The following is a 10,277-nucleotide window of genomic DNA, read 5'->3' as shown; positions in this document are numbered from 1 at the left end:
CCCAACTGCTTATATATATATATATATATATCTTATATGTTACCATTATGAAAAAAAAATTTATTATTATTTAATAAAAAAAATGGACTAGAATGACTCAACCATGACCTTGGGGTATTATGTATGAAATATTTTCATTGATCCCTAATTATTTAAATTTCACTAATAAAAAAAACAACTAATTGAAAAGAATTTAAAATGAGGTTTAGGCTACCATAATCATTTTTTATGAATTTAAAATTCTCATGAAAATTTTGTTGTTTCATTTTTCTTTATTTTTGTTTGAGAAATTGTTATTTCATTTTTGGAATAAATATATGTTATAATCATAACGTTAAATATTAATACAAAAAAATGGCAAAGCTTTGGATATTTAGAGGTATGCACTTTCTAGTTCGGTTTAAAATGCAATTTAGCGCCTTGAGCTTGAGGGGTTTTCTTTTAATTTTCTTTTAACGTGAAATAAAGTTTTTAATAATAAACCATAACTTTTTAAATTATAACTAATCAATAATGAAGTTGGTAACAATAAGAAATTATAAGACTTGGTTTCTATTTTAAAAATATTATATCTATATATATATAACAGTGATAAATAACAGGTACAAGCTCTGCAATAGTTCATCATCTACATTAAAACACAGATAGCTTTTTTTAAAAAAAAAAAAAAATCACTGTATGGTTCAAACACAAAATTTCTCAGCAGACTGATAAAGGTACTAGCTTAAAGATAAAATTTAGGTCTGCAACAATCCAGGACAACAGAAAAAGTTTAAGATTTAATGTCATGAACTCATGCCACCAGGAGAGGAGAATTTAGGTACAATCACTTGATAAAATCCATGGCAACCTACAGATTAATCCTTGGAAGTAGCATCTATTGCTGGCGAACTTCAGCCTTTTTCTTCTGCCAGAGCCTGTCTAGAGCACTATCAGCATCACCCTACAGAAACAAAGCTTGATCAGAAAACTAAATACAAATAAAGTAACAAGTCCAAATTAATGTCAATGTACAAAGTGCACCATAGAGATAGTTCATAGAAAAAAATGTCTCACGCCATTAAAGGTAATAATTTGGTTGGGTTTTTAAATTAGACTAGGTTTACATTACAAGGTTAAGTGATTTATTTACTGACCAGTGGACAACTTAGACCAATGAAACAGGATGATTTACCATCATTCTTTTTTTGCTTCAACCCTACTCACATGGCTTGTGAAATGAAAAATTATAATGGTTTACAGGTTACGAGATATTATAACAATACTGATGATTTTGCTTTATAGATGATGAACATTCTTTGAGCTAGCCCAACAATACACTCAAAATTGAGCATAGTAGCATTACCAGTACATGATTGCCCTCTATTAAATTAATACCCAGCTCGTCTCTTATTCACTTGCTACATCTGCTGCTTATTTTCAATGTCTTTATAAAGAATTGCTTGTCTTGTTATAATTTACAAGAGATTTTTCTAACATAAACCTAACCAAAAAAATTAACAGCTTAAGCCATTCTCTCAGGGTTGAAAACTCAAAAATCTTGACGCTCAACAATAGTCAACATGATTGCAACCAAAGATCATCAATAACACTGATACAATTCCACTAAGATGTGTCCAGCAACCAACAAGCATTTTATAGCATTGATATAGTCATGGAATACTAATACATGAATGAAATGACACAATAAACAAATTCCTGTTTGAATAGAAACTCTGCAGAATTGCAAGATCTAGAGGTATAAAAAGAAGGATATGTCACTCTTAACACATTCTTCAGTAATTAAATTTCTAATGTATAATGTGATTCAGTTAGAATGACACAAAAAAAAACTGAGATTGGAATAAGACAGGTCTATTTACTAGAAATAATACAGATATAAATTATTATCAATCCATTCAAGAAATTATTCAGATTATAACTACACTACACTAACTGAAATAAAAATGCAACTAGTATGCCAACTTGCCAAACGTATATCAAACTCCTATCAAAGTCATTTCCTGTGGGTTAGAACATCAAATTACAGTTGGAACTCAACCAGCAATTCAGCTATGAAGCACCCTAATTTTCAATAAGTTCCAAAACATCTTGGTGTTTCAAGGCAGCTTAGCTTTAAAACATCATTGTATTAGAGAAACCAGAGTCACAAAACCACAAGAGTGATCTAAAAAAGCATTAATATAGACTGAATTGAGAATCCTAAATTACGAAAAAAGCTCCCAAAATAGAAATCAGCGCAATTCTCCACAGAAAAAAACATCAAATTCTAGCAAAAATGAAGTCTTTAGTTGTAGCCAATAATATCAGAAGAGAAATACACTGAGATTTATAAATAACTCCGCAATTAAACCAAAAGAGATCAAAGAACTTCAAGAACAAGCACCTGAGCACGGATGAACCCGCAGAGAGCGAAGGTGGTGTGCTGGCCAGTATACATTCCGTTCTCATCGATATGTCCGATGTTGATCTGCACCGAAGCGTGATCTTTCGCAGTGATCAGCCTGTTCGTCGCCGAACTGCAAATCATCAAGAAACACCAGCACCAAAATCATCACCATTACCAACAAAAAGCGTATTCTCACCAAAAATTCTCAGAAATAAACCACAAATTAGATGAAAACAAGTACCATTTTCCTAGGGATGTAGAGATCCATCATCTTTCCCTCCTCGTTCTGCATCTTGGCTGCTTACCGATCGAAAAACCAACAATTTCCTGAAGATAAGAACAGATTAAGGATCGAGAAGGAGATCGAATGAAACTCGAATCACATCGAAGAACAAGCATACCACGAGTCGGGAGGAGAAGAGAGGTCTGCAACGGCGACGAACAGAGAATGGGATGAGAGAGAGGAAGAAGAGTATATATATATATAGTAAGCGAGCTTGAGATAAACCCTAGGCATTGAAGAGGAGCTTTGAGATGCGTGTATTTGGTGCTTTGAGATTGGGAATAGTGTTACGATCTCGAGGTTTTTTGTATGGCTGCGATGAAGTATTTTGGTTTCTTTTTCCTCTTGTTTTTATTGAAAATCATGCTTTAATATGTAAATAATACCATGTACAAGATAGACCTGTTCTGGGTTCAAATGTCCAAATAGAATTAAACCGAGACCAAAACAGTATTGGAACATAACAAAAACAGTAAAAACCATTTCGATTCAAGTTAAAGTTGTTATGAGTTGAAGACTATAACTTGAACTAAACCATAACCAACTGATTGTTGTTATATTTTTAAAATAAATATATATATAATATTTTTAACATATTTTTAATTAATGAAAACCCGGAATCAAAATCATATTAGACAAGACCTGAAAACAAAAACCATAAGTTACGATTCAGTTATAAGAATCATTACTACAATTATTTATAATATCATTAATAAGCTCATTTATATAAAGCATTTATGGAATCGGTTATAGTAATATTAAACAATTGTTCATTGGATCATTAATAATAATAATAACTAGCAACAAAAATATCATAAGAAGGTTTAATATTACTTTAAAATAATATTAATAATATGTTCTTTATAAAAAAAAATGACGAAGCTTAATTAAACTAATGAGCCGAGTCTAAATTTCAGAATTTTATGATTCTCGGAATATTCTCGAGATTAGATCGGGTTTAATTAAAATAGGCTCGAGCTTAACTCTTGCTCGGTTATAAATAATAATAGTGAGTCCACTTCAAGTATGTGCCAAGCCTCAATTTCATTTGCGGTTTATGGTTGAGATCTCAGGGGCATTGTTTGGATTAGTTTTAAAACCCGTAAGTATTTTTTTATAAGTTAAAGACTTTTTGGGTTAGTTGTTTAGTATTGATTTTTACATAGTTAGTGAGCGGTATAAAAAAACACAAAATATAAAATTACTTAATTTATTTTGAGAGGTACATTTTTCAAAAAACATTTCTACTAAATTAAAACACTTTTTAAGTAGCTAATCCAATAACGGATAGTAAACCTTTTTATCAAATTTCTCTTAAGAGAAAGTGAAGCGGTTGGGAGGGATTTAATTGTAAAAAGTGACGCGAGGGCGGACATTGCGAGGTGAACCCCGCTCATTGAATTCCCCACCACCTTCTTCACTTCGATATCTCCGTTCCTCATCACCTCCTCCCCCGGCGTCTCGAGCTCCCAGATTCACACTCCATGGGAACTACTCCCACTCTCCGCTCTCTTCATGGTATATTTCTCTTTTCTCTCTGTTTTTGATCTGTAAATCATGGTTGGAGTTTGGCTTGGGTGGCAGTATTGGTTGAAGTTGTAGGGTTTGTGATTTTCTTTCATTTTTCATGTTTTCTCTTTTTTTTTTTTAGTATAATTTGGGTGATTACTTGCTCTTGATCCGTTTAGTGAATGTTTCTTCTTGGTCATACAATCTTCGAATGGTCTATGCTGTGAAAGTATTGGATAAAATTGCGCGGATTGCCCTGTTTTTAAGCTGGAAATTAGCGTTTGATTGGTGGTTTTCGTTTTTGAGTGATGATTTGCTTTGATTTTTTCGAGGGAGTTAGTTCTTTCATATTTTTAATTTTCTATTGAATTTAAGTGGCTGTGACCTATGATTAATGGGAGAAAAACCCTAGTTCAGTGACCAAAATCCTGACCATATGATATGGATTCATGGTTGATCTTCATTTTTTATGATGTTGATTTGTAATGGAGTTAGAGCTTTCAATGTAGGCAAACTTCCAATATGAGCAGAGGGAGAGATAATTCATTCTTATATGCGACTGTTATACTGCATTTTGCTCTTTTTTCTCATTTTTAATATTGTTTTTCTCTCAGGATAGCTTGCTAGTAGTGGAGCTTTGGACAGTCTTTTTCTGTCACTTTATCCTGAATTTAATAAGTTTGTTATTAAAAGTGCCACTGACAAATTTGTCATGACCAATTTTCTGAACTTTAATTGATGATGGATACATTACTCTCTTGCTACATATGTTGTTTGTCATCAATTGTGGGAAGCAAGTGAAAGATGATATATCGTATTGCTTAGCAATATTCTTCAGGGTTTTTTCCCCAGTTTTGTAAGATGGTCTAGATGAAATGATAACTATACTGTTTTCTGTATCCTGAAACTTCCATGATAGAAAAGGCTGAAAGTGCCCCATAATCTATTTGTTGTTATTCATAGGGTGCTCTTTTGGGGAACTCCACAGATGCAATCTTCCCTTAATAAGCCTGTTGGAGCTCCTTTACAGACTTGTTCTTTCAGGAATGAATCATTTTTTTCAAGACTTCTTTCTTGGGTCAGAGTCTCAGATCCTCAAACATGAACAAGAGAATGCCACTTTTGCCTTATGTAAAGGCCTCTGAAGCTGCATCAGAAGTGGCATCTGACAGTAAGTAATTTCAAGTTCTCTTCCTTCATTGAACTTTGAAGGGAAGAGAATTCCTTGAAATTTAATTCTCAATAACTATATATTGTTAACAATTATTCTGTTTTGGCATCACAGGTTTTATTTGCAGCAGTTCATTTATTTGACTTTTAATGTTTTTGTTGTTGTTGTTGCTGCTTCTAACATTTGATTGGCTTTTTATCTTCTATAATTCATCAACTGTAAATGCAGCAGATTCTTTAACCAAGTCTGAACATAGTTCATCAACTGGGGAGAATGTACAGAAATCAGCCTTTCCTAATGGATTTGAGGTCAGCAGTGCAACTTTATTTTAATTTCTTAATCAAATATAAGTCTTTTTTTTTAATCAAGAAAGTAATTGTCTTTCCAAATGTACCAAAATGCACTCTCGGGAATAGATAACTGAGCATATTTTCCATTAATTGATTTATCTTTTATCCTTGCATCAATGAATTGTCACTTGTCAGTGCAGTGTTTTCCCACCTGTTAAAGAATATCATAGTAATTAACAACCTACTGGTTCAAATTTAGAACTAGAAGCATGTTGGTTATGCCATGCCTTTGTGAGGTTCTCTGTTTCATGTCTTATTGCCCATCTCCTCGAGTCTTCCTGTATCAAATCAAGGCTGTAGATTTTGACAATTATACAACTTTTTATTTGGGCTGTCAGCTGTCTAGTCATAGTAATGGCTATTCTTCTGCTCTCTATATGAATTGTTTTTCTATTGGGAATTCAAATATTCTTTTGATTTAGCCCCAAAATTTTGAATTGAATATTTGAGAGGGTACAAATGTTGGTAACTCAAACCATATGGGGTAGATGTGTTTTGATTAAAAATTTCTAAGACAACTGTGCATAAAAGGGGTCATTACCTTGAAAAATTGGTGGTGAGATTTAACTAACTTTATTATATTGATTAATTGAACACTATTTGATATATCATTCCCCTATTGTGCCCTAGTTTTTTCTTACTTGAGACTTACTTAGCATGACCTTTTTTCTTGAAACTTTGTTGCAGAGGTTGATCTTGGAATTATGTGATGAAACCACAGTCGCTGAGCTAAAATTAAAGGTATTTTGGCTTTTAGTTAGTGACAACTATTACCTTTCCCAGACATTTGAATTCTACTTCACATTTTATCAATGGATGCTGGCTATTTCCGCCCATGCTCTTCTGTGATTGAGGCTATAAGTTCCTTCAAATTCTAAGCTTTCCTTTTCACAACAGCACTCATACTGCCTGTTTGTGAGCTCGTGCCAATCTCTTAGAACCTGGAGACTTGGATAAATTTGCTTCTACAAGTATCATCTGTGCCATGTATTCTCTCCAGTTAATGGCAAGAAATGATTGATGCTTTAATTATGCTATTGTTGTGCTATTTTTTCAAGTATCATCTCTTAAAGAGTATGTTATTATTTGACCTTTTATGGAACTTAATGTCCGGCAAACTTATTGCATTTTTTTGGTTTTATATGAACTGCCAGGAAAGACTGTTGCAACTTAGTCTCCAGCTCTCTGCTTGCAGCTTCATGTTGCTTTTGTTTTTAAGTTTTCATGATACTGTAAGAAAATATGCTACTGATGCCATCGGGCTATGTTTTAGATTGGAGGCTTTGAGATGTATGTGCGGAGGGACATATCTTCTTCAATTGCTCAAATTCCCACTATTCCTCCAAATGCCCTGCCTATTCAAGCACCGCCAATTCCAAGCAAACCAATGTCTGAATTAGGTCCTCTTGCACCACCAGCTGTGCCACAGAAACCGCCCCGTACACCTTCAAGTCCATTCATAAATGTCCCATCTGCAAAAGATGCAAAGTTGGCTGCATTGGAGGACTCTGGAGCGAAAACATATGTTATAGTCGCTTCTCCTACAGTATGAGCTGCAAACTAATCATTTTGGTACCTAAGCAAATGTATTGTCATAATGTTTACGATTGCAATGGCTTCTAGGTTGGTTCTTTCCAGAGGGCAAGGACATTGAAAGGGAAAAGGCAACCTCCAAGCTGTAAAGAGGTAGCTAACAAGCAGTTTATTAAATGTTTTTGCTTGTTGAGTTGTTGTTCTGCATTTTTCAAAGTTACTCCTCTGCCAAAACAATGAGAAAATACCATGTCCTAACTATTTAGCAATTCTTTGACAACAGGGAGATATGATCAAAGAAGGGCAGGTCATTGGCTACTTGATCAGTTTGGCAAACGAATTACCAATCAGAGTAAGTCGCTTTTCCTTTTAACTTCTCCTTTTTCAGTTCATGTAATGGGTTTCTCATGCATGCTTGATTTTGGTGCAGTCAGATGTCGCGGAGAAGTTCTTAAGATTCTCTACCAAGATGGAGGTTGCCTTAATAAAACACTGAAATTATAGTCATTGAACCATGCTCATAGAAATTGTTTTTTGAAATTTATATAGAACACGGTGCTGTTGTTGTTACGATTTATCCTTTAGTTCACATTTTTTTCTTTTGTCTTTGCAGAAGCAGTAGGATTTGGAGATCCGCTTATAGCAGTTTTACCTGCCTTCCCGGTATCAACTGAGCAATTGTGCAACTGCATGCTCCTTGTCTTCATGTAATTTCCCCATTTTTTTCTCTGTATGGTTCTCACTCATATCCAGCTTTTAGTGACAGACTTGATCATCGTTGGATAGCATATTCTATTTGTTAATTAGTTCTCTTTTGGAAGGACAAATCCTATATTATGCATCTTTGTTAAATGTTTACTCCTATCCTATAGAGAGGCTCATGTGTTTCTCCATTATGCTTCGAACTTCAACCTGCGAAGTCAAATTAGAGACACTTGAGCCTTTACACCCAATACAAAAGATTATTTGTGGACTATGTTTTGTCAGTATTGTTTTTCAGTCTACGCGCTTTATTATTATTATTATTATTATTATTATTATTATTATTATTATCATTTTTTGATCGCCTCTGCTAAGATTGAAGTTTTATATTTTTACTGGTTTTCTTATTGATTAACTACTTGTTTCTGAATTTTTTGTTTAAAGTAGCTCAGAGTCGTCAGGTTGTGATAAGGTAAAGTTCTCACCCGTCGGTATATTTCTCTAATTTGCCTAATTTATTAGAAATTAGGAGCTCTTAGAAAACAATGTATATGTATACTGAAAATCAGATCGTATTTGGATCAGTATTCAATCCCTCTTTTAGGATCAGATTCACAAAATTCGAGTCCAAGAATTATATGTCATATCGGAACAAGGTTTTTTTTTTTTTTTTAATAGAGGTATATAAGTAAATATAATTTTTATGAAATTGTAACATTAATAAACATAGTTATAATTTTTTTAATGATTTTTTTTTAACTAAAATTGTTGTCACTTGCCTTCTATTAGTCATGTAATTAAGCATGTTCATTAATGTCTAAAGTTTCAGCGAACCTTGTTAGTCAATTAAACTATTTAATAAGGTATCCACTAGAATGGTCAAAAAAGGATGGCGCAAAAGGCATTTTGTCTCCTGCCATCTCCAAATCTATATATAAAAATAAACTTTATATTTTAAGCTTCCGTTTAAACAGTGAAAATAATTTTAAATGTGAATTTTATTTTTAACTATAAAATAGAATATTTAAAAAATGTTTTTTTTTTCACTTGATAATTTATATATTTCTATCAAATTTAATCAATTTTAATTTTTTTTCACTTTTAACCATTAAATTTAAATATTATATTATTTTAAATATAGATTTTATTTTTTATATTTATTATGAACATTTATTAACAATAAAATAAAAATTGTGAGTATTTAAATAAAAAATAAAAATCACAATGATAAAAAAAAACAAACACAAACATTACATTAATTAATTTTATTCGATGATATTATATGATATTAATCTATATTAATTTATTTTTAGGACTAGTTTCTATGTTTTTCATCTTATTTTTCATGTAATTTGTCCTAATTTTAATGAATTTATATTTCTTATTATATTTTCTTCAATAATTTTTTTACTAATTTAAAAAAATTTTTAAAAATTAAATTCTAAGTTATTAATTTGATTAAAATATGAAATTATAAGTATAAATTTATAATGATGTATATTTATGTGCCTAAAAGTAGACAAAAATTATAAATTAATGGCTCAAAATCCATTAACCAGTAGAAAAAAAACATAAAAAATAAAAATAAATTTGATTCGTGCTACAGTGACACTGTGGGTTCCTTTCTTTCCACCCGGCCTTTGATTAGGATTGACCGGATAAAAATTATAGATCACAAATCAAATTTTAATATTTTTGTAGATTCAGGGATTGTGGGTTTAGTGACTTTCCATTAGAGGCGAGCCCCATGTTAATTACCCACAGACATTGTCACGGGAACCTCCGATTAAGAAAATAAATGTGAAGAACGAAAACTAGATTCGACAAATAAATTTTTATTCATGAATTCATAGACTTCATTGAAAATACATGAAGTTAGGAATTTAATCATCTTCGACAACAATAATTGTAGCCTTTTATCTCCTTCCCGACTATTTCGCACGAAAAATCGCTTTGACTTTTTGTTGACTTTTGAGTCTTCGTCGAGCGGTCAAAATATGCATCTTGAACATGACTTAAAAAGCGGGTGAAGTTGTGTCTTAGATATTTGAATTCTGCATCTTGACTGATTCTGGGCTTGATTTGATTACTTCATGAAACTCGCACTTGAGACATGAAAGCTTTTTCAACTTATAAACTCTCCAACGCTTTTATTCTTGAGGTTGTTGAGTCTCATTTGTTGATTTATTTGAAACTTGAAAGTTGGACATTTGATCTTTTGCATCTTAGATTTTGATTTGGAACTTGATTTGATTTTTATAAGCTTCGAGCCTCGAGCTTGTAGCCTTTCTGACTTAATGAACTCTTCAACACTTTAACTTTGAGGGTTGTTGAGACTTA

General features: G+C 32.3%; 2 protein-coding genes across 2 annotated transcripts; one reads left to right on the top strand and one right to left on the bottom strand.

Moving 5' to 3' along the window:
- Positions 1-657: 657 nt before the first annotated feature.
- LOC120273401 (40S ribosomal protein S21-like) lies at positions 658-2,545 on the bottom strand. Its single transcript, XM_039280028.1, has 2 exons — positions 2,387-2,545; positions 658-943 (listed from the first exon to the last, which is right to left on the bottom strand). The coding sequence occupies exons 1-2, from the start codon at positions 2,528-2,530 to the stop codon at positions 878-880; spliced, it is 210 nt and encodes a 69-aa protein (XP_039135962.1). The 5' UTR covers positions 2,531-2,545; the 3' UTR covers positions 658-877.
- Positions 2,546-5,242: 2,697 nt separating this feature from the next.
- LOC120273779 (biotin carboxyl carrier protein of acetyl-CoA carboxylase-like) lies at positions 5,243-7,608 on the top strand. The gene is made up of 6 exons (XM_039280482.1): positions 5,243-5,352; positions 5,581-5,660; positions 6,390-6,443; positions 6,976-7,248; positions 7,326-7,388; positions 7,519-7,608. The coding sequence occupies exons 1-6, from the start codon at positions 5,283-5,285 to the stop codon at positions 7,606-7,608; spliced, it is 630 nt and encodes a 209-aa protein (XP_039136416.1). The 5' UTR covers positions 5,243-5,282.
- The last annotated feature ends 2,669 nt before the right edge of the window (positions 7,609-10,277 follow it).

Source organism: Dioscorea cayenensis, chromosome 12 (genome assembly GCF_009730915.1).
Source record: "Dioscorea cayenensis subsp. rotundata cultivar TDr96_F1 chromosome 12, TDr96_F1_v2_PseudoChromosome.rev07_lg8_w22 25.fasta, whole genome shotgun sequence".
Classification (NCBI taxonomy): Eukaryota; Viridiplantae; Streptophyta; class Magnoliopsida; order Dioscoreales; family Dioscoreaceae; genus Dioscorea; species Dioscorea cayenensis.
Note: the sequence above shows the minus strand (reverse complement) of the source record. Positions and strands in the feature narration are given on the sequence as shown.

Excerpts from the sequence above, each read along its gene's own strand:
- LOC120273401 (XM_039280028.1), bottom strand. The coding sequence starts at position 2,530 with ATGATTTGCAGTTCGGCGACGAACAGGCTGATCACTGCGAAAGATCAC. Across the intron at positions 944-2,386 it reads GCGGGTTCATCCGTGCTCAG|GGTGATGCTGATAGTGCTCT; the intron begins GTGCTTGTTCTT and ends TTGTTTCTGTAG.
- LOC120273779 (XM_039280482.1), top strand. The coding sequence starts at position 5,283 with ATGAACAAGAGAATGCCACTTTTGCCTTATGTAAAGGCCTCTGAAGCT. Across the intron at positions 5,353-5,580 it reads ATCAGAAGTGGCATCTGACA|CAGATTCTTTAACCAAGTCT; the intron begins GTAAGTAATTTC and ends CTGTAAATGCAG. Across the intron at positions 7,249-7,325 it reads TTATAGTCGCTTCTCCTACA|GTTGGTTCTTTCCAGAGGGC; the intron begins GTATGAGCTGCA and ends AATGGCTTCTAG.